Source organism: Clupea harengus, chromosome 9, assembly GCF_900700415.2.
Source record: "Clupea harengus chromosome 9, Ch_v2.0.2, whole genome shotgun sequence".
Classification (NCBI taxonomy): Eukaryota; Metazoa; Chordata; class Actinopteri; order Clupeiformes; family Clupeidae; genus Clupea; species Clupea harengus.
Genome location: NC_045160.1, coordinates 9,917,402 through 9,941,818, shown reverse-complemented (window position 1 = coordinate 9,941,818; position 24,417 = coordinate 9,917,402). Strand labels below are relative to the sequence as shown.

At 42.0% G+C, this 24,417-nt stretch overlaps 2 protein-coding genes across 5 annotated transcripts; one reads left to right on the top strand and one right to left on the bottom strand.

The window, feature by feature from the left end:
* The first annotated feature begins 2,670 nt into the window (after positions 1-2,670).
* On the top strand, positions 2,671-6,023 carry mmp13b (matrix metallopeptidase 13b). The gene is made up of 10 exons (XM_012828786.3): positions 2,671-3,224; positions 3,458-3,696; positions 3,862-4,010; positions 4,135-4,260; positions 4,362-4,517; positions 4,655-4,775; positions 4,936-5,069; positions 5,172-5,331; positions 5,472-5,575; positions 5,676-6,023. Exons 1-10 carry the CDS (start codon positions 3,123-3,125, stop codon positions 5,780-5,782), a joined length of 1,398 nt encoding a protein of 465 aa, XP_012684240.2. The 5' UTR covers positions 2,671-3,122; the 3' UTR covers positions 5,783-6,023.
* A 10,178-nt stretch (positions 6,024-16,201) lies between these two features.
* tsku (tsukushi small leucine rich proteoglycan homolog (Xenopus laevis)) lies at positions 16,202-24,338 on the bottom strand. Of its 4 annotated transcripts, XR_004164291.2 has the most exons (3): positions 19,454-19,698; positions 17,490-18,699; positions 16,202-17,338 (listed from the first exon to the last, which is right to left on the bottom strand). XR_004164291.2 is itself a non-coding variant. In XM_012828781.2 (2 exons), the coding sequence occupies exon 2, from the start codon at positions 18,691-18,693 to the stop codon at positions 17,635-17,637; it is 1,059 nt and encodes a 352-aa protein (XP_012684235.1). In that variant the 5' UTR covers positions 18,694-18,699; positions 24,033-24,338; the 3' UTR covers positions 16,202-17,634. The 4 variants fall into 4 exon arrangements, 3 of the variants coding, with proteins under 3 accessions (XP_012684235.1, XP_031429165.1, XP_031429164.1); XM_012828781.2 differs by lacking the exon at positions 19,454-19,698 and adding an exon at positions 24,033-24,338 and having other exon boundaries at positions 16,202-18,699; XM_031573305.2 differs by lacking the exon at positions 19,454-19,698 and adding an exon at positions 19,712-20,175 and having other exon boundaries at positions 16,202-18,699.
* Between the last annotated feature and the right edge of the window lie 79 nt (positions 24,339-24,417).

The following is a 24,417-nucleotide window of genomic DNA, read 5'->3' as shown; positions in this document are numbered from 1 at the left end:
AGCATATGACTCAGAAGTGAGGATTTAATACTGTCAATATGTGGATACTTCTTTCAGTTTTAATCTTCAAAAGGACAAGTAACCATTCTCATGTCATTTTGTTATTATTTACTGTAACATTCAAAGAGATGAAGAAAAGAGGTAAACGAGTGCTTTACACTGAAATTCTGCTAATGAATGTTTATTAAGGATTCAGAAAGCTTGGCAAATAAATCTCCTAAATGTTAAGTATAAATAATGAGTTAACATACACAGAACATCAATTCTGGAATCCTTAGTTATTGTTTATTAATTCATCTTTTTTCATGATATTTATGTCTGACAGGATTTTGCCCCTTAGACATTCGAGGCAATTCTGGAATGCAGGTATGAATGAAGTTTTTCAGCAGGTATTATATAAATACCTATTGTTTACCCTAAGTACTTATCAGACCAATTTTGGGAGAGATAAGTCCAGACAATTAGACTAAGTAAATAAGTGAACTGCCCTGTCCTAAAGTACAGCCTGAGGAACACTTGACCACCAGACTATGAAGAAATGTCTACAGAGTGTTTGTTTTGATGTGTGGCACACACAACCTGGAAACAATTGTTTGTCCAAACAGGAAGAGACAGGAAGGCGGTAGATAAAGTCACAGGTTCTCTTGTAAGTGGGGGGTGTGCAGGAATGCATGTGTGAACAGCAGGAATGTGAATCTGAAGACTCTTTGACTGTCTGTCTGTCTGTCTGTCTGTCTGTCTGTCTGTCTGTCTGTCTGTCTGATTCACCATTAAAATGATGTAGAATTCATCTGTTCTTACTATGACTTTTGGGATGAAAGAAATGCCTTTGATGGAACTGAAGTGGATGAAGGTCCTGGAGGTAAAAAAGCAGTTCCTGGCCCTCAGGTAGGCCTCATGAGTTGGGTGTGAAGCATCAGGTGCATGTGTGTGTGTCTTGTGTGTGAGTGAGTATGTGTGCGTGTGAACAGGAACTCCAGAAATGAGCTGATCCAAGGCGTCATCTATCCGTCATACACAGAGCTTTCCAGTAAGAGGTCATGTCTTCAGGCCTGTTTGCAACAGTTCCAGCCATTCCTATGATAACAGCAGATATCTCTCACACACAGTACCTTGATCTTCACTTTGGTTTTGAAGGTCATTTTGTAAAATCTTTTCAGAAAGTTTCCTAACCACCTGATTGATTTTTACAACATAACTTTTCAAGTCATTGAACATGTTTATGTCGCCTATGTTTTGCCCATGGCTAGAAAAATTCCCTCCTTACTTCCTGAGGTGACTCAGGAATCTGGTGGGAGTTACCAACCACATGGTGCCTCAGCACTTCCCTCTTTACCCTTCCATATGCAACTCACCCCTCCCTTCAATCAGCTGTGCTCAGTTCTACACTTCAGAGCATAAGGACATGCCCTTTCTTACAAGAATAGACATGCTTTAGTCTTTAGTATTACTATTAACTACTACAGCATATATTTATATTCAGAATATTTGAGCTTCTCAGATTGTGCTTCACTTACACAGAAAACACACAAAGCTGAGCCAGACAGGATGAACTTTGATTTATGTGTGTCGACCATTTTTTGTCATGGAAGTGTAAATAATGTCTGGAAACTAAGTGCAGCAAATGTGCCAGTTGACATTGGCTCTGATGGACCATGGGCCTGGACTTAAGTGGTGCAGAAGAAGTGTTTTGTATTGACATGCCTGTATAAATACATGGTAGTTCATGTGATGGGGTTACCTTATTGTCAAACTACAGCTTTCAAGGGGCCAGAGTCACACACCAGGAATTTTTTGGCACGGAAAGACACATCACTCAAGGGACCTGTCTGTGCTTGTATTTCTGGGCACAACCTTGTTTCGTATGAAGAAAAACAGAGAGAAAACTATTGTCCAAAAACAGCGACAGTATCAATTTTTTGTTTTTCATCTGTGCTTTCCTCAGTTGCATGTCTTCACCACATTCAAAGAAACTCTCAAGGATAAGACATGATTTGAATCTATTTCTGAATCTAGCCCCTGATAGCAGCTGACTGTGGAACAGAATCCTGTCCTGATCTGTGCCAGGTCGGGGACAGGTGCCATCCAGAGGCAGTTGCATTCTGGGAGGGTTACTCAAAGAGGCACGGAGCCACATCATTATCATGGGTTGCCAGTTCTGTCTGGAAAATAAAGTTCCCTTAAATAGACACCCAGTGTCCGTAGGTCCATTCACATGCCCCTCATGAGTCAGGCCCATTTCCTAAAACTTGTTTCAAATCATACGAGCCCCCACCAGAGAGCTTCTCCATTATTAATAAATATTTTCTTAATCTTTCTAATAGAATTCCAGCTGCCTTGCATACCCAATATGCACTACTGCCAGAAAGAGCACTGCATTCTTTTGTCCCTACAAACATTACAATTCTAAACAAACTAAGTCTTTAGATTGGTTTTAATCAGTTGTACTGAAAAGGGTGTCAGGTTTCTCTAGGTCCTGCTTATTTGTTGTTGAATCTCATGCATTACTAATTGGGACTAATTGTTGGCTTTTAGTATTGTGTATGTTTCACATGCTAACCTTATGGCTTATACTGTGCATGACAAATTCCCTTAGGGCAATGACGTTTTTCAATGTAAGAATTCTAATCTAAAAGCGCTTTTATTCTGTTCAAATTACAGCCTTGGGAGGACATAGATTATTGTCACTGTCCTAGACTCTGGCGGTGTATTTGAAAAATGACCTTTGCAGTGTTACTGTAAAGCAATGCTCTTCCACATTGAACCTGATTTATTTGAGTACCATTCCAGGTCATCTACAAGCATCAAGCTTCAACCTTTAGTCGCCCACCGCCCCCCAAGACAGAGTCATTTCAGATGTTCAACTTCCTGCCCAGTGCGTCACAGACTTCCTGCTCAAATTGTGACAGCTTTGCACCATGTGGTGATATGATTGCAGACTCAGGAGTCCTTTGGACCACAGAAAGCCCAGTATCAGACTAAGCACATTGGGCCTGCCAGGATCCCAGTGGAAGTGGTTAGGTACTTTCTCATGATTCACCAGTGCCTTCCTCTGATTGGTGGAGGAAGCCTGATATAAGGCTAAGAATGCCTCAGCTTGTCACAGACAGCAGACCCTCAGCATGGAGCTTACCTGCATCCTACTCCTCCTCCTGGCGGCCGTGGCCCTCTCCTCTGGAATGCCACTCTCCTCTGAAGAGATTGACGAGCGCCTGTTAGCTGAAGTAAGTCAGCTTCTTTGGGACTACAGCAGCACAGCACATTTAGTTGTGAAAATAATAATTATATTATTAGTGAGAAATTAAGAAGATAAAGTGTGAAGGAGTTGTAGGAGAAAGCACAGATTTTTGTTGCAGTAGTACAAAATTGAGTTTTTAGTCGATAAAGAAGATCACATCTCATTGAGCACTAGGGGTCCAGTGACTTAAGACCTTTCCTTGTATTTCGTTTTCTTCAGAAATATCTCCGTCAGTTTTACCACCTGCCTAATGGACTTCAGGGATCCCGTAAGCCCTCGGACAGCTTCCAGAGTAAAGTCAGGGAAATGCAGGAATTCTTTGGGCTGGAAGTGACAGGAAGCCTTGATGGCAACACCCTGGAGGTCATGAAACAGCCCAGGTGTGGAGTTTCCGATGTGGCTGAATACAACGTTTTCCCCAGGAACCTTAAATGGGAAAATAAGGAAGTGACATACAGGTGAGTCACTCCACACACGATAGAACACCAAACGAGTGCATCGGCAGCACATCCGGTTGCAATTGGAAAGAAGTAGAAAAACAAGAATTGTAAAACGACTGCCATCAAACAAGAGATACCTGTCATTATTTACGTGTTGGACGTTTTTGTTGTCTTCACCTACAGAATTGTCAACTACACTCCTGACTTACCCAAATCAGCAGTGGACAAGGTGCTCCAGAAAGCTCTGAACGTGTGGAGCGGTGTGACCCCGCTGACCTTCAGGAGGATGACAGAGGGCACGGCAGACATCATGATCCAGTTCGGGAACGGAGGTCAAATATCCATGTTTACTTACTTCAGAGTTGCTCATGCAAACAAGTACATCAGATTGGGATGATTCTGACACTGTGACATCATCTTCCTGTCATCCAAATCAACTCCCTTTCCATTCCTCAGAGCACGGAGACTTCAACCCTTTTGACGGCCCTAACGGTCTGTTGGCCCATGCCTACCCCCCTGGCAGGGGCCTCGGAGGAGACACCCACTTTGATGAAGATGAGAAGTGGACAATAGACTCAGAGGGTAAATCATGAAGGTGCTGGGTGTGTTCAGTCAGTATGTGTTAGGATGCCCCCACTAAACACTTGTGCGCTCCTGCTCTGCTCTGCTCTGCTCTCGCCTAGAGTATAATCTGTTTCGGGTGGCGGTCCATGAGTTCGGCCATGCCCTGGGCCTTGCTCACTCCAATGACCCCGGGGCCCTGATGTTCCCTATCTACTCCTACAGCGAGGGGTACCCCCTGTCTGAGGATGATGTGGAGGGCATACAGTTCCTCTATGGTACGTGCACTTTCTCTCTAGTCCCATCCTTCAGTGATGTTTGGCCGTTTGATTGTCTTGATATGTTGTGATCGATGTGTTGCTGCTGTTCCTCCCTGACATTAATGCAACCCCCCCCGTCCTGAAATGAAATGCAGGCAAGAACCCGGATTCACGCAAAGTGCATCCCAAGCCAGTGGCCCCAAACAAATGTGACCCAATGTTGACATTTGATGCGGTGACAGAGCTTAGAGGAGAAACAATGGTCTTCAAAGGGAGGTGTGTCCAGTGATACCTTGTTCAAAGAAAAATATCTATATGAAAATGTATGCCTGTATACAATTCTACTTTTCTTAATATTTTGGTTTATTGGTGGCAGTACTGCGTTGGTGCATTGATTTGACTATGTTTGTTTTGATTCTTTGCTCTTCCTGGGCAGGTTTTACTGGCGAGTGCATCCCAACATGGCTGAGCCAGAGCTGGCTCTGATCAAGTCCACATGGCCAATGCTTCCAAACAAAGTGGATGCTGCATTTGAAAACCCACACAGCGACAGGGTGTTCATATTCAGTGGTAGGCTGTGCTTATTTCCTACAGGGGGTTTGAATAGAGTGACTAGATGGATGCTAGGGTTCAAAATCAATGCATTCATGACTGTGCTCTGCTATCTGACAGGCATCCGAATGTGGGCCCTCTCTGGGTATGACCTGGTGGAGGGCTACCCAAAGTACATCCATAAACTGGGCCTGCCTAAGACCATCAGAAAGGTAGACGCTGCTGTATACATTCCAGACACAGGCAAGACCCTCCTCTTCACTGAGGAAGAGTATTGGAGGTGAGCTCTCTCTCTCTCTTTCCATTTCCTTGTCCCTTGTCTCGGTTTTACCTCTGTCTATAAGAGATCATGAAAACTATTTCAACTATCACGGCATGTACTGATGGAAAACACTAACTGGATATTACTCTTGTTCACAGCTATGATGACAACTCAGGCAAGATGGAGAGTGGATATCCAAGATCCATTGAAAGTGATTTCCCTGGAATAGGAGAGGAAGTGGATGCTGTTGGATACCATTATGGTAGCCCACACCTTCTCACGCATTTACACATGAATCTGTGAAAGTCACCTGTACCTGTGTGTGGCTGATGGAATCCTAACCCAATCTTTTATTCCCACAGGATATTTGAATTTCTTCCACAAAAGCCTTCAGTTTGAGTACAGCTACAACTCACGGAAAGTCATTCGTGTCCTGAGACCGAACTCTCTTCTCAACGCAGTGTGCTAACAAGTCAGAGAATGAAGTATGCAGGGCAATACTACTCTATTTATGGAGCTGTGAAGTTATGCAGGGCAATACTACTCTATTCATACTATTTATTCATCTGCTGGACCAGCTATGTTTTCTGATGGAAATGTGATTTATCACCCAAAACAGGGTGGCACTGGAGACGCATGTCATATGGACTGAATGTTTTTATTACTTATTTACTTATATTATTCATACAAAATAAATCTGTCTGTGTGCATACATGACATGTTTTTGAGTAGGGACCAAACACAAGATATTAACACCAAAGTGTTACATAACTTATTCATGATATTGGTTTTCCACATCACATTGAGTATATCACTGGTTTAAACCAACAGGATACAGAACATTTATTAATATTATTATTATTAATAATAATAATAATATTAATAAAAACACATCACATTGAGTATATCACTGGTTCAAACAAACAGGATACAGAACATGTTAGGTGAAAATTCACCCTAGTTACCTCAGGACCCCGGAGCTGCATATAAGTATATTTATTAGACAAACAACAATTGCAATCGGGCTCACTCCCAGCACAAGGCTGAAAGTGAAGCAAGGATAAACACATCGCACAAGGTTTATATAGACAGAAGTTTAGCGTTCAGTAGAGATAACCACGTGGTGGATTTCTGACGTCCGAGGCAAGGATGGAAGTTTTGCAAGGTCGGAAGAAGCACAGTTCGAACCTTCTTATCACCTCTGGTCTAAACATGCTCTTGTACATATGCAGACTAAGTGGCACCTAATATTCTAAGTTACACACACGCAGAAACACAGAAATGCCATGTTCCTGCTTACATAAGTACATGATTCATATAAGGTAATTAATAATACAAGGCACTTGATTATTATATTCGTAAGTCATTAACAGTGTTTGGAAATTATCTACATCAGAACATGTATTAATATTAATAATATTAATAATAATAATTAATAATAATTATAATATTAATAATAACACATCACATTGAGCATATCACTTGTTTAAACGTACTGGATACAGAACATTTAAAACCACCTTTCCATCACTATGGTTTGGTATGTTGAATCTTACAATAGGAGAGGTTTTTCAGACTGTGAAATGAACGGTGGCCATGCTCTCATTTGATAGACATTCCAAACAATACTTCAACTGTATCAACACTTGACTGCTTGTCAACAATCTGTCAAAACCCATAACCTTACACGAAGGCTGACTCTAACACAAATAGAATATGACAGGCCCTCACTGCCTTACCAAAAGCAGAAGGAACCAAACAACCATAAGTAGAGTGTGTGTCTGATATGAAGTGTCATGACATGAACTGAGGGAAGGAGCTGATATGACCAAATCCAGAGGGAAAGGCCTATATTGTGTTTAAGACTCCCATAGAAATGATCCAGAGAGATAGGCCTATATTGTGTTGAAGACTCCCATAGAAATGAACACTGTGACATCATTTCCTGCGGGCAGGGTTGTTATTGCACTAGACTAAAAAGAATGTTACTCTGCCCTCTGCTGTTACCTCATGCTCCAACAGTTGCTCAGGTCTGTGTCGGCCACTAGGTGGGAGCAAATATAATTCATATCAACACCAAAAACAGTATTTACGACAAACCTCCACAAAAAGCCATAATGTAACACAAATGGTTCCACATAAAGTGGAGTCTTTTTTAGATTCACCAAGTGTGATTGACTTTAAATTGAGGTCATTTTTCCACAGAAGTACACCTAAACAGAAGTACTAGATTTTTGGCAGAAGAGCCAAAAGGTTTGTGGCAAGGTTTCACCACAGGGTGCCATCAATGAGCAATACCAATCTTGATCTCACAGGTAGCAGTCTGTTTTAAAGGAGCAGCTAGCATGTTACTGCATATTTGACAAGAAATGTGTGATTCCCCACACATCATATCAGACCCCTCTGTAAAGCACATAAGACCAGAGAGTAATCATTTAAACTGGTCTTGAGGGGTTGGTAAAGCTGATGAGTAAAACACAATGTATATGTAAATAATAGTTTTGAAAATACTAAAGTAAATTTGAAAGCAAGCAGGAACCTTTTTGAGCAGAGAAACTAAACTCATAGGACATCTGTGGGCCAGTGATGGTGAGGTACGGACATGTGTTGGTAATTAGGGCACTCTCCCTTGGACTGCTCATTTCCTCCTGAAGTGAGTCACAGATCAGTGTGAGATAGTCCTGTCTAGGCCGTCTCATTTGCCACAGGCCACTGGAGAGAATAAAGTGTAAAGGAATAGTCTCGAGTAACTGCTCTTGATCTGAGATGAGCGGCCCTGAATAGAGTAGACCCATGTCACTTCACTGCTTTTGGCACCTTGAGCAGTTCTCTGAAAGCAAATGCTGTGCTCAGCTGTGGCAGATTGTGCTAATTCACAATGAGGTGAGATTGGTGTCATCAAAGCATTGTAAAAGCTACAACAGTCTTGAAAAGACTGTAAAAAAGCACTTTTTGTGTGTTGAGGGTTTTGCGGCTTGTGTGGGAGATGACAGGGAGGGGGGAAAAGAAGGAAAGAACTCATAAAGCAAGAGAATGAAAGAGCAAAAAAAGAAAAAAAGGAGGAAAAGTGAGAGAATGAAAGACTCACAGGCACAGACCCACAAACTGTTAACGTGAGCTGTGCTATTGTTTCTCTCCAGAAGTAACTTGAGCTGTTCATCCACTGATGGGAACCAGATGTGTTGCGAAAGCGTCAGAGAGGGCGAAGCTTACAATCTCAGGATACGTCCCTTTTCCTCAAAAAGAACAAAAAACCCCAGAGTAGATGGCCCGTTCAAGGAGTTACGCAAGCGGACAGAACAGGCAGCGCTGCACACCCCAGACCACAGTCGGCACAGTGTTGTTGGCGGGGTGTTGCCTTAACAGACGCCTCCATCGCACTGGAGAAAGACTTCCCCTTGCCCTCCATTCTGCTTAAGAGATCTTGAAATGAGAAAAGCAAGGCACCAATGGAGAGGTTAACAGGTTCAGCCTCTCCTGCTCATTACAGTGAATCCCTGTAGAGTTCCTGTTCAAATCTCAGAAAGTCTCCTGCAGATGAAAAGATGTCTTGTGCCCAAAAAAAACGACATAATGATCCTTGGGTCAGTTTTACCAATCTAAAATGAGTTTGAATACAGATGTGTTGTCCTCTTCACTTCCAAAAACTGTACGCTTTGGGAAGCTTTTATTGAATTAATTTGCTGCAACTCATGTTGCTATATAAAACATCAGTGTCCTGGTTTGACGCTCTTATAAACCTCAATGGTATTATTGTTCAGCTACAAAGGCAGACAAAAAGTACAAACTACATGCCAGTCATGAACTCAGCATACACATTTGCCCTGTTCAAGAATCATTGTTTCAAAGTTTCATACATAATACATCTGCAAAGGCTGACTCTTTAAACCAGACAAGATCATTCCAGCTTACCCCATCAAGTAGATTGGATAATCTAATCGGATCAAGTCACCCTCCCCGCATTAGTATGGGTGTGCAGCCAGCTCTGTGGGAACTTTGTTGTGGGGATTCCTGGTGATTGTGTGATATGCTCATTAACTGTGGAGGGTTCACAGGCTCCAGTGCCTTCCAGCAGCGCGGGGAGGGGGAGACAACTCTGGGCCAGCTGCGGACCAGGTCTGGCCTTAATCTGCCACAGCAGGTCTTCTGCTGGGGATCTGGGACAGACTTGGCCCAGGGTCAGATGCTCTCTTGGGAAGCAGGCTGCGCCTGTTTGTGCCAAGCACAACCACATCAATGGAAACTGTAACGTGTGGAGATATCACCTAGAAACACTGTGCATTTACATATGTGTTTGTCTGTGTATGTCATAGAAATAGCATGCAAAAGTGCAACAGTGTTTTAGTAGTGCAACAGTGTTTTAGTACACAAGCATGCGCTGTCATGATACCACACAGGAAGATAGCCTGGAGTATGCGCTGTCTCTTGAGGGTGCGTTTGGACTGAAATCCAAGCAGGGCCAGTGAATGGGCTCTGAGCCCCAACAATGCTCTCCTGTCAGCGCCTGCAGCACGGCACCTATTGTGTGACGGAGCCCGTGCTGTCAGCCCTGAGAGCTGCTGCTGACATAGAACACAAGCATTCTACAGCACTGCACGCTCAGACCCCCCCCCCATGATAATGTCTCAGTGATTCTGTGTATTTGAACTGAATCAATCAGGGGATTTGTCTACATGGTATTTCAGCTTACACTTGTGCGTGCATTGAAGGAATGTAATATTTCTCGTTTATATGTGAGTCTGTTTCCCTCTCCCACTCATCACGTTGTTACATATATACCATGTGTTTTCCTCTCCCACTCATCACGTTGTTACATATATATACCATGTGTTTTCCTCTCCCACTCATCACGTTGTTACATATATATACCATGTGTTTCCCTCTCCCACTCATCACGTTGTTACATATATATACCATGTGTTTCCCTCTCCCACTCATCACGTTGTTACATATATACCATGTGTTTCTACTTGATATGTACGGTATATTCCATCATTAGGTTAGGATGGACACTAAGCAGAAGCACGCCACAGTAAGGAAGATAAATGCACTGGACTGGACAATATGTGTACACAGAGACCAGTGAGAAAGACATTCATTCATTTCCTTTCAAGAGAACACACAATCTAAGTATGATGCTAACACAGACATACATGGTATGCTACTGTGCAGTGCTTGATCTCTATACAGATAAAAAAAGACAATGCAATGCTCTGAGAACAGAAGTATATGATAAAAAGAATACTATACTATCCTGTGAAATAATATATGGATTTGTTCAATCTCTACAGCCTCATTTCACAATGACCTTGAAATGACCACTCACTAGAGGATGATTAGAATAAATATGATCATTACTAGTCACACACAACTCATCTTGGACAACAGTGCAGTCTCAGACCAGTAGCACAATATTTAATTTGTAATGTGTGTGTGTGTGTGTGTGTGTGTGTGTGTGTGTGCGTGTGTGTATGTGTGTGCGTGTGTGTGTGTGTGTGTGTGTGTGTGTGTGTGAGAGAGAGAGTATGGTGGGAGGGGGCAGGGTTGAACAAAAGGCCATCATTAAAGGCCATCAGCAGAAAGTGCTGCCAGTCTTAGCTAAACAATGAGCACCGTTTGTTAGTGATTACCAGCCCTCGCCTCTGAAGTCTCCTAGCCTGTGGCTACATGGCTATCACATTTCTTACTCACATGACTGTAAGGAGCCTGTATTCACTGCTGCTGGGTTGTGTCTGGAGGACCAGCTATATCTGCAAGCTTCTAACTTCCCGTAAGAGATATGAGAACCACCTCCAGCTCCTATGTGAACACACAAGTCTCAAGTCTTCCTTTCTCATGAGCTGCACTAGTGACCCCTATGTTAATGTTCTGGTGTTGTGGACAATCATTACAGGAGAGGGTTCTAAAGATCTGTGGGAATCAGTTGGGTTTGGTTTAGCTGCTCAAATCCATTACAAATCTGATGTGTGGGCTTTTTCAGACCAGTTTTCTTTACCTTTACTATGTGTGTATTAGCTCTGTGTGTGTGTGTGTGTGTGTCAGCTCTGTGTGTCTGTGTGTGTGTTAGCTATCTGTGTCCCTGGTTCTAACGGGCTTAACTGGTGATTTCTCTATGTGCTAACTCTTATCAGGTATTGATAAGTGTGTACTGTGCATGTGTTATTGATGTGGTCATATACAAACACAAACCTAAAGTAGATCCAATTTGCATAATTCTTTTTTTATCTGGAACATCCTGAGCAGCTCAATGTCATCCTGCCACAGGGTCAAATGAGTGGACAGTCTGAAGGTCAGTGCCTTTGGCACCAGTGAGAAGTCCCACCATGATTTAGCACGTTTCCATCAGGTTAAAGCTGGCTGAGTTTGATATGGACAAGAGGGTAATCAAATCAAATCAAATCAAACTTTATTTGTACGGCGCATTTCATACAAGGAAGTAACACAATGCGCCTCACAGTAGGAAAGAAAAGGGGGGGGGGGGGGGTTACACTTGTATAAAACACACAGATTTTCAAGAGATAAATGAATAAAATAAAATAAACGTACTAACCGCACTGCCACCGTAAAGGACTACTCAGCACGGTCATCGTCAAACTAAGCTGCTGGGGGGGGGGGGGGTTACAAACACTTGTAAAGAGACACAGATAAGTAAATAAATAAATAAATGTTACATTAATGTTAAATAAATACATTTTACAAGTTACAAAACACTTATAAAAAGACACAGATTTTGCCAGAGATAAATGAACAGGAAATTACGTACTAACCGCACTGGCACCATAAAGGACTGCTCAGCACAGTTATCGTCAAACTAAGAGACAGCTGCTGGGGGGGGGGGGGGTACAAATACTTGAAAAGAGACAGAAATAAGTAAATAAATAAATGTTCCATAAATGTTAAATACATTTTACAGTGAGTGATAAGCTAGATCAAAGAGGTATGTCTTAAGTGCATGTTTAAAGGTTTCAACCGTTTCGGCCATTCTTAGGTATTCTGGCAGAGTGTTCCAAAGGTTGGGGGCATAGAAACTAAAAGCTGCTTCCCCATGTCTCTTTGTCCTGGCTTTTGGAACTGTTAGAAGTTCAGTGCCGGAGGACCTCAGGGATCTACTGGGTGTGTACCTTGAGAGCATGTCTGTTATATATTCAGGTGCATGACTATGGAGTGATTTATAGACTAGTAGGAGAACCTTGAAATCTATTCTAAAACTAACAGGTAGCCAGTGCAGTGATTTTAATACTGGTGTGATGTGCGCTCTCCGTCTTGTTTTAGTGAGGACTCGCGCTGCTGCATTCTGTATTGTTTGTAGTTGACTAATGGCTTTTTTTGGTAGACCAGACAAAAGCGAGTTACAGTAGTCTAGCCTGCTCGTGATAAACGCGTGCATCAGTCTTTCGGTGTCAGCCTGAGCGAGAAACGGTTGCACCTTAGCAATGTTTCTTAAGTGATAAAAAGATGTTTTAATTATATTTTTGATATGGGTTTCAAAATTGAGATCTGAGTCAAGTATGACGCCTAGGTTTCTGGCTTGGTGCTTGGTGTTAAGTGCTAGTGTTTTTAAGTGTGCAGTTAGTTTCTCTCTCTCGTTTTTTTCACCAATGACTAATACCTCTGTTTTATCTTGGTTTAGCTGGAGAAAGTTTTGTGACATCCATACATTTATATCAGAAATGCAATTTACCAAACAATCAATAGAGCTGTAGTTGTTGGGTGTTACAGAAATATAGAGCTGGGTGTCATCTGCATAGCTATGATAGTCGATGTTGTGCCTCCTAATTACACTACCAAGGGGTAGCATGTATAGACTGAAAAGTAAGGGCCCTAAAATGGATCCTTGAGGGACCCCACAGGTCATACAAATGTTTTTTGAGCTGTGGTCTCCGAGGGCGACAAAGTATTCCCGGCCAGTTAGATAGACGTTCATTGTGAGGCAAATGTGCTTGGCACTGTTCAGAGGCTCCTGGGTGAAGTGTGTTTAAAGGATCCTGGGTGAAGTGTGTTTAGAGGCTCCTGGGTGAAGTGTGTTTAAAGGATCCTGGGTGAAGTGTGTTTAGGTGTATTCACTGTTTGGTGAGTTGAAGGTAAGCAGACCCACCCTTACATTTACATTTACATTTAGTCATTTAGCAGACGCTTCTGTCCAAAGCGACGTACAAGGGAGAGAACAGTCAAGCTAAGAGCAATAAAAAGCATGGTGTAACAATACCTTACACAGCACATTCACACACACATTTCTATTCTAGAGACAAGGATATGAATATATTCTAACTTCTTGAGCTTTTGACCAGTATGAAGCTAACACACTAGATGAATTATGAATAAATGCACTCTTAATGTAAATCAATTAGATTTCAACTAAATCAATTAGATGTTCAGTTCTCCATTGAAAGTGCTTTATTGGCATGACTGTGCAGCACACGACACTACCAAAGCCGTCTCCAAAACACACATTTGGATGGAAAGTCATTGATAGGAAAAAAAGTATGAAAGGATTAAAACACATGGATGAATGAACATACAAATAAAAAAGCATGTATATATCACTTTGAGGTGTTTTTTTTTCTCTGCCGCTTCTCATCTGTCTTCTCTTTCTTTCTAAGGACAGTGGGGTGGGATCACTGCTCTTAAGATGTCTCTGTTCTTTGATGTCATGCTGACTGGTGTGAACCTTAATGGCATGATTGGTGTGTGGACTCAGAAGGGCACAGATAATGATAAGTAAGAGGATAACGCTGCACGCCACGGTCAGGTCAGAACTAAATGACCCCTACCCTAGCTGCACACATCAGGCCAGTTCAGAGCAGTTCCTAAATGGGTGAGAGGCTACTTGTGTAATAACAAGTCAACGCACAAACTATATTCTAGGGTTGGGGGGGGAATTTATGTGAAGGCACAGACAGTTTGTGTGAATCACTATTTGAGCAAGTATGCTCCGATAATGTAATCTGGCTCGATTTCAGTGCGGCCTCTAAAGTCGTCCCCAGGGCCATCTCCTCAGCACACTTCAATGACACTACTACATCAGAAACTACTTCAAATATACCCTAAAGTATCCAACCTTCGGCTCAGCCTTGGGCTGAGGTACACAATAACTCTCTCAGAATTTCAAACTTCTGAACTTCGGCTCTAACTCTCAAGATATTTCTGAAAGTATCCTGTGAGGACCTATATATTCAATAGGCTAAAGTATCCTGTGAGGACCTATGTATTCCATAGGCTAAAGTATCCTGTGAGGACCTATGTATTCCATAGGCTAAAGTATCCTGTGAGGGCCTATGTATTCCATAGGCTAAAGTATCCTGTGAGGACCTATGTATTCCATAGGCTAAAGTATCCTGTGAGGGCCTATGTATTCCATAGGCTAAAGTATCCTGTGAGGGCCTATGTATTAAATAGGCTAAAGCATCCTGTGAGGACCTATGCATTCTATAGGCTGACAACACAGCCACCCATGAAGGCGTATACAGGGAGAGATAGAGGTTTGAAACTTCTGTTTGCTAACATTGATGTTCCTGCTCTGTGTATGTACTAAACACCAACACAGCTTCTGAGTTGTCTTGCTCAGGCTTGGGCTGGTGCTCCCACCACAGTGGACCGGCCACAGGACCCTTCTGGGCCAGACCATCCTTCTGCTCTGGAGCTTCATCACCTGTGGGCCAGGCCATCCTCCTGTATGTTTGGAAAGTAATCACCGTTTCCCACCCTCTTACTTTCTCCATATCTCTTTTTTGTGACGGTTTCAACATGTTCTGTCATTCCAGAACACACCCTGTGATTCAAACAAAGGGCTTGCGTGGGAGGGTTTGTCCGGTTTTCTGAATGGAAACAAACGCCTTTAAAAACAGTCACAAGGAGCGACTGACACCCAGTAACGGTAACATCAGCTAAGTGAAAAATGAACATGTAGTACATTATCTTTACAGAGTACATATAATAACAGAGCAGTCCTCTGTATTCATAAGACCACATGACATCACTTTTCCACTTCTCCAGTCTTTCACTTTTGACTTTTTCACAGCTGCCCTGGTGTCAAATGTAGTGCCAGAGTATGCTTTGAAGGTAGAGACACACAATGAACATGTTTGTGACATTCCTTCCATAGCACATTTAACACAGAGGCATGTCAATGTGCTTTACAGAAATATCCAAAACAAAAATTAAGACAAAGTGCTTAAAAGCACTTAAGAGTAAAAAACATTAAAAGACAAATGATATAATCAAAAGAAAAGTACATTAAGTAGAATAAAGACAGTGATAGAGCCCCAACTGTGTTGATCTCTTTAGGAACGTTCCCCTTGGGCAGTCAGAATAGAGTGCAAGTTTTAGATCTCAATCATAGGCACATGAAAAGAGAAATGTTTTTCTCTTAATGTTAAATAAAAAATTGCTACATTTGGGGCACATCTAACATCTATCTTCATATGATCAATAGAACATTGATCCTCATGTAGAACAAAATAAGTGCCCCCCCCCCCAACACTCACACTTATATAATAAAAGGGTAGGCCTAAAAGTGTTGAGTCTGTCTTCAGAGATTTGATTCTTCATGAATTTCTTTGGAAGTTACAAATATTTATTATGAGAACCATAAGGTAGAGTAAAATGTAGTTCTCCTTCATTGACATTCACTTGGGCATCAGAAGAGTTTACTGCCAGAACATGCCAGGGGGGAAAGGGAAAGTTTGTGAATTTGACTAAAGAACCTGAAAGACTGGAGAGTTGGCTTTAGACTTCAAAAGAATGTCCTTTATGCCTGTAAGATACTATATGACACAAGCTGAATGGCTTTTGTTAAAAAGATTTAATTTGTTTTGAGAAACGATTAAGGACGAATAAATGCCATTTGCCATCTGTCACAATCGAAAGAACACAAATCACGGACTCTGAATGGGAAGACATGTTGTTTATTTATTTATTTATAAACAAAGGCAGCCTACAAACAGTTAAATGACAAGGTGTACATTGGATGAATAAAACAGATTGTCTCATTGGTTTTCTTTCTTTCTTTTTTTTTTTTACATAAGAATCAAAATAGTTTTTCACATCTTTAAAAATCATAGGAAATGCTGCTGTTATTACCTGCTATTCATCTGCGTAGTACAAATGAAAGGCACAGAGTTATAATGGCAATGGAAATTGTTTCACAGTCAATGCAAGTGGTTGTGAATGATCAGCCATCAGTGAAAAGTTTAAATTCTCCAATACTTCATATACATACTTCTGTACATACAAGCAGACAATTCCACTGAAACGTGTTGTATTAAACATGATCTCTCTCTCACACACACACACACACACACACACACACACACACACACACACACACACACACACACACACACACACACACACACACTGTAGGAACATCAGTCGACATGATAGAAACACCTACACGCATACTGTGAACCTCTATAGCCATAGCCCTTATATCATTTTTTCATAAAAAAATGAAAATATTCTGAAAGAATGTGCAACACAACACAATACCTCAGTCTCTGTCAGGCAGAGAAAATCACAAAAGAGATGGAGAAAAGACAATCATGTCCACCTAAATACTGTGGTCATATTTAGCACTAATAACTGGAATCATTCTGTTCTCTTCTTTCTTCAATGTAAAGGTATGAATGAGTGACGCCATCTGATGGTCATCTTCATGGCATCATCCCTCTGAGAGAGCTGGCACTGCCCATGAGCAGGACCTGATATGGGTCCAGTTTACACAGAGCATCATGACACCAAGACTACTGCATCTGTGTGCATTCAAAGCATGTTGTTCTGATACTCTTCAACATTGATCTAGCAACCTTGTCAAGTCTAGCATCCATCCATTCTCACCTCCCAGCAGTTGGCCTGGGCATCTTTCCCCTAAGCATCTCCACTGGGTAGCCACTACATTTAGAATGTTCCTTTGGCATTCAAATGTTGGTTAAAGAACAGACACATCCGAACATACTGGTGCTCATACTTCCACAACATGGAATGTTTTCAACAGCATAATCCACAAGATGCAGGTGGTTAGGAAATACTGTCAAAAAAGATAGAATAACGAATAAGCCTCTAATGTATCGTCATAACATGTTTGACCACATGAAAAGTAATTAAAAAGATCAGTATTCTTGGTCACTTAAATGTGAAGTGTGCAAAATACATGCCATGAGTAAAGAGTATCATCATACCATGATATTCCTTGTCAAGTTTGGGAGGGGTTAGGAAGTTCAGCCAAGGCACTGCCCAAGCAGCTGGTGGATTAGTTGTCTTCGGTCAAAAGTTGTAAGTTGCTGATATCTCAAAAAAGGTTTGCAAGGCACAGCGCTGATATCATCACAAAACAGGATTGAGAGGCACAGAGCTGATATCATCACAGGATATTACATAATCATTTTTGGCTTCTCCAATCTGCCTGTGAAACTGGCCCTGTTTCAATGTCTTCCAACAGTGCGTGTTTGGGCTGAGAGTTATGCTTTTGATATTTGGCAAATAGCTCAGAATGGTACTAGGCAGATGTGTCATTCCAGAGTTGGACAAATTGAGCTCCTGTAAGGAGTTCAGACTGCTAAAGACCTCTGGGCTCAGTGATTTCAGCTTCTTGTTATTGGAAAGATCCAGAACCTGCAGGTTTTCTAAACCTCGGAAGCTCAGAGGCTCGATAAGTGAGAGCTTTGGAAGGCCACTGAGGCTAAGATACGAGAGATCCCTGAAAGTCTGAAAAGCCCCCTCCTTTATGACAGAGATCCAGTTCCCATCCAATACCAGATAGCGCAGAGGAAGGCCTGAGAGATCAGGGACGGCCCTCAGTCTGTTGTCTGCCAGCACCAGGCTTTTAATGGACAGAGAAGGTCCCTGTGCTTTTGTAGTGATGGCTGTTATTAAATTGTTCGACAGGTCAACGGTCAAGGGCTTCTCTTGGCCCTTGGTGGTGAAAACATCAAGGCTGAACTCATGAAATCTGTTATTGCTTAAATCTACCTCTGCTAAGGGAAGTCCTGTAAAACAGCCCTCAGGGAGGTCCTCCAGGGCATTGTGGCTCAGGTCTAAGGTCTCCAGGTAGCGCAGCTTGGAGAAGGCCTTAGCACCCACTTTGCTAATGGCATTGTTGCTGAGATCCAGGCTCACAAGGGTGGTGTAGCCCGGTCCAGTTAGCATGGCGTCTGAAATGGCACCGACAGCATTAAAGGACAAGTCCAGGAAAGAGGTGTCCAGTGGGATGGGGATGGGGGCGGTGCCGGGTCCCACCCCACTGCAGTCCACCTTGGTCAGGCTGAAGCTGTCAAACAGACCGAAGCTCTCCACTTCACAGCGACACTGAGGATGGCACGTCTGCCCTCCCGCCACGCCATGGGACAGCACTGTCAGGACACTCACACCCAGGAAGAACAGCATGGTACCCTAAGAGACGAGTGGAGACAAACGGATTGGATAGAGGTCTAGAGGCACATCTGCATGGCATAAGGACATATTATATCTTCTATCTTAATAAATACAACCCTGTTCTTGTGAGCTGTTTTGCTTTTCTACACCGTCACGAACAAATGACTCAGTATGCTTATAACAATCACCTGAACCTCATTATGTGTTCACTGAAGCAAACAGATACGCTAATAACAGTTCCCTCATTACTGAGGACATTACACAGCTAAATCAGTCAACAACAAATATTCATGTTGAATCCCTGAAAATGAACAAAAAGTCACTTTATAAAACATACAGTAGTAATGTATAGAGGACATACATATTATGTATAGGTTTTCATCCTCCTTAAATTTTGACCTAATTAATTGATCAAAAGATCAGCCCCTCTTTTTTTCTAAAATGTGCAAAACAATATCTGCATGCTGACTTCGAACGAATTCATTAAATTTAGTTAAAGAAGTTAAATTAAAAATCTGTTAAATAGTTAAGGAAACAAAACAGTTTGTGGTCGAATGAAATATATAGAGAAGCATGATGAAATCACTTAAAATGCACAGTCACCATAGCACCAGAAGCTTTCAACTCGACAGACATTTGACTTCACAGCTAGGAATTGGAATAGTGTAATCTAATCTCCTTGCGCTAATGAATGATACATTTCAAATGCCACATAGTACTACGAATTTACTATTGCAGATAAATAACACGTCTGTTAGCTAACCCAGCGCACCTGCATGATCTCTGCTCTCTTGCTCTCCCTCTCCTCAAGGCTCACAACACAAGGTTCCCTCTGCCCGCTCGCTCGCTCGCTCACAACAAACTCACAGACAGATGAGCACAGCTGAAACTTCTGTTGTAAACCCTGCCCACCACAGCACCTAATTTGACTATATGAGGCTAATATTCTGGGTTAAATGTCAAACGGTTTTGTTTCATGGACACACAACCGCACATAGACACACCCACACATGCCTGCTTCCATACTCACTCAGGTTACTGCAGGTGGAACTGAGAGAGGCAGCATGAACTTGACTGGCCTTCACAGCAGGTCAAAGTTAGCGTATCGGCAAACTCACACAATCCACTGGCCTTTGGCACGCACTGTTCTCTTACACAATATGTTTATTATGCCACAGGCAAGGTGAACTCAGCCTTCAGTTTGAAGAGCTACTTTCAGCTATTCAATGGAACATGCTAAAGTGACTAACTCCAAATCAATCAATCATTCAATGAATGAATGAATGAATAAATAAAACTAATTTCTCAATGTCTACTCCACAAAAAGCCTACACAAAGCATCTTTATAAAGTAAATCCAGTATCCTATTGCATTCATCAGCATGACAGTCAAGGTGAATTTAACTATTAGTACAGGGTTTAACTAGGGTTGAACACCACGACACGTTGATCCTTTATAAACTTTGTGGAATGTAACAGAGCAGGCTTTTAAGGGAGGGGAGGTTGGGTTCCATGGTGAATGCCTGGCTTGTTTGGGTTTGTTGTTTCAATTCCATCACTATTCTTTGGTGGGACCTTCCGGAGAATGTCTTTTCCTTCATCTTCTTCTTCTTAGGGGTTATGATCACTATATATTAGTGCTGTCAAACGATTAAAATATTTAATCGTGATTAATCGCATTTATGTCATAGTTAACTCAAAATGAATCGCGATTAATCGCAAATTTTTATCTATTCTAAATGTCCCTTCATTTATTTATTTTTTCCATCATTTTATTTTAATTTTAATGCCCTTATCAACATGGAACAGTGAATTGGCTTGCTTTATGCAAATGTTTTATTTTATTGAAAACCGACATTACCAAATAGGGCGGTATAAAATAAAATTTCAGGTAAACAAGGACTCAGCCAATAGTGCAGTTAAACCATGGCTTAATATTGTATTTTTTTTTTTCAAGTTTGCTGGGAACATAGCAGTCAGGCCTCTTATTTCAGAAACAATGAACCGTAACAGTTAGGTTACCAATAAAAGCTAAGCCTACTACTTCTTTGCTTTCAGCCAGCTGCCTGTTGACATTTTCAGACAACAGTGAAGCTTGCTTCTTTTGCACAACACAACTTTTAAAAGTAAACTTTCCATTCAGAAGCTTTTTATCATCCATTTTGCCGTATGTCGCTCACCATTCACTCTCAAACCGTAACGTTAGCCTACTACACAGTTTGCGAGGCCAAAAAGAACGTTAATCTAAAAAAAAAAAAAAAAAAAAAAAAAAAAATCTCTCGCGTTAATCTCGCGATAAAATAATTAACGGCGTTAAAATGGGTTTGCGTTAACGCCGTTAATAACGCGTTAAACTGACAGCACTACTATATATACTATACATATACTGCCCTTCCACTACATGCCCAGAAAATACGTTTGAGACCCAGCTGATGATGACAAGCACACGTCAGATAAATCTGTCTTTTACTGAATGGCATACTCTTGAATGACTCATCTCAGCCGCTCGGTGGGAGCATGTACGTGCTTGCTACAGACCACCAGTTCAACCCCTGGAGTTCTACAGAAGAGCTCAGCAGATGTCTTTTTGGTCTCTACCCTTCCTCATCTTCCTCTTCCTCTTCCTTTGGCGGTGTTCCTCCACCTCTCCTGCGTTTGTGTTAGGTAGCTCTGCTCTGACGTCTGCACTCTGCCTGGGGGTCGTGAACCTTCCAGGTGTCCAATACATTCTCCAACAAAGCCACTCTCCCAGTTCTCCCAGAAGAGCTCTGGGACTCTGTGCAGTACACTTTCACCACCTCCAATTCATTTCATTACACACACACACACTGTACACAAACAGAACATGGGGCGACAGTGGTACAGGAGGTAGAGAAGTCGTTTAGTAATCAAAAGGTTGCTAGTTCGATTCCCTGTCGAAGCGTCTCTGAGCAAGACATTGAACCCCTAATTGCTCCTGATGTGCAGTGTGCCATCAGTGTAAATGTGAAAAATGTGTATACATCCTTGTAAGTCGCTTTGGATAAAAGCGTCTGCTAAATGACTAAATGTAAGAACATATGGCATTATCAATCCAAATACAAGAATGCAGTCTGTCATGGTAACGTAAGATGTGTTTTGGGTGTGTGTCACGCATGAAAGCGTTGAAATGCAAAAGGTGTTTCTATTTAATTGTACTGTGGTAGGATGGTGTTGAGTGATCGGTCATGTCATCGTTAAGGTACGCAGAGTACGACTGTGGATTTACAGCGTGCACCACGAGGGCTCTCACCACTGGAGTTCATCACACTGTACTGTGTGTCGTGTTGTTTTAAACACACTGTACTGTGAGTCGTGTTGTTTTAAACACACACTACTGTGAGTCGTTGTGTTTTAAACACACTGTACTGTGAGTCGTGTTGTGTCTTAAACACACTGTACTGTGAGTCGTGTTGTTTTAAACACACTGTACTGTGAGTCGTGTTGTTTTAAAAACACTGTACTGTGAGTCAAGTTGTTTTAAACACACTGTACTGTGAGTCGTGGCATTTTCCTCTGCAGCTGCCCTTAACCTCCGAGGCTAAGAGTTTGGGCCTGGAAGAGCTGTTGGAGACTGTAGACTGCCATCCTTTGGAAGAGATGTGAAACTAAGGTCTTAAAATCCCTGGACACTTATTGTTAACACTAATTCTGTCTGTTCACCTCCCCACTAGAGTGGTGAGTGCTGGTGCCAGGCCGGTGCTATGCTATCATGTTAGCAACACCACTAGAGTGGTAAGTACTGGTGCCAGGCCGGTGCTACGCTATCATGTTAGCAACACCACTAGAGTGGTGAGTACTGGTGCCAGGCCGGTGCTACGCTATCATGTTAGCAACACCACTAGAGTGGTGAGTACTGGTGCCAGGCCGGTGCTACGCTATCATGTTAGCAACACCACTAGAGTGGTGAGTACTGGTGCCAGGCCGGTGCAGGGGTATAAGATTTCCATGGTATAATAAGCATCTCTGGAAATATCACAGCTTCACAGTGTACGGTATAAGGTACAATTATTAGTGTTATTATTGTCAGTTACTTTAAAGGAATGAAAACAGAAGGGTTTTTTGGTTATGGTTTTTTGGATAATTTATGTCAGCCGCTCGAGCCAGGGAGGTTTATGGGGGTCAGTGTGTGTCTGTGTGTTAGTCAGAGATGACAAAACGGACAGACAATGCAGATGTGACCGGGATATGGACCATTATTTTGATAGCGCATTTTATGATTGACGTTTAAACGCTCACACGTTCACAAGTTATCAATGGGACACCCACTTTCATCTCCACGGTGGGGGGGGGGGGGCTTGTATTCTTAAAGATGGATGAACATGTTTGATGTGTTTTCAATTCCGGTAATAAGAAAATCTACACAGTATAAGAACCATCAATTTCCATCCCACAGTATACTGTGATGCCAGTTTCAACCCTACTAGACAGAAAATCCAATACAAGTGCACTCATTCAGCCATTCATTGTTCAGTGACAAAAACTCCATATACCAGCATTACTGATAAAAACTCTTCATGCTGTCTGACGGTTAAACACTTTAATGGCCAGACTTAAGCTTTTCACCCCATCCATGTCTTTCCCTGTCACTCGTCTACAGATCAGACCAAGTTAAAGCACAGCACACACACATACAAAAGACATACAGAGGCTTACTGAGTAATCAAAACCTGAATGTTTGGTTGACTACACTGGTCTGGGTAAAGCCGAGGCATATTGTGACATCTCACTGATGTCTTATTTCATATATTGTCACCACTAACACTCCAACACCCACAGCCCTACTATAGGCTGCGGCTTTAGTGAAGGCTTCAAGGGAATGTGGAATTAGTCTACAGTGTGACGGATATGAATACGTAACATATCATTTGTAGCGCCCTCAATTTACAACAAGAAGTTAAACTAAGTCATTTTAACCATACAGACATCTTCACGCCGCTCATTGAACGTCAAGTTTCTTTATTAATGGTCATGGATGGACAGACAACTCCACATTCCTAATTTCAAATCAAACATCTGGCACGGGTCCTTATATCTCCACTGATGAATCCAGATGTCTTAGAAAAACAACTGTTCACCGGTGAAAATGTAATGTTGGTTTAGAAAAGCCACTCTATTAGGCTTTCAAGTAGGGTATTCTACTAACGCTACTCTCGAGAGTAACTCTACGAATTCTGATGAAAGACTAACGTAACAAAAGTCGTTGTCAAAAAGTAACAACCAATCTCTCAACCCAATGAAGAGTGTGCGTGAACATCGAATCTCCACCCTTACCTCGAGCATACGTCAAACAGAATTCTGCTAAGGATTTTGGTACAATAAGTTTAAACTTACAGTGCACTGTTTGTCCAAATGTTGGGACTGATTTGTCAGGAAGCCTTAGCGGTTTTCCAAGTCCTGCATTAGTCGACTCCGGCTCCCATTTTCAGAGGCTTCACACTGTTCCACGGTAAATCTTTCGAAGTAGGATTCCACTACCCACAGACACCTCGTTTCATCGTAAAGCAGGACAGCGGAATCAAATACAATGCTAAATATTGGGCACGCATGATAGACGTCACTTTAGCAACTTCAGGATGATTATCCGCGCCCAGAACGTCTGGACGTTACATTCACCCTACTTAAGGGTGTCCTGTGCCCCCTACTGGTTACTGGCTCTAGTACAACAGCGAGGTCTTTTTTTATAGAACAGGATCAAAATATCCGAACAGCTTTGAAT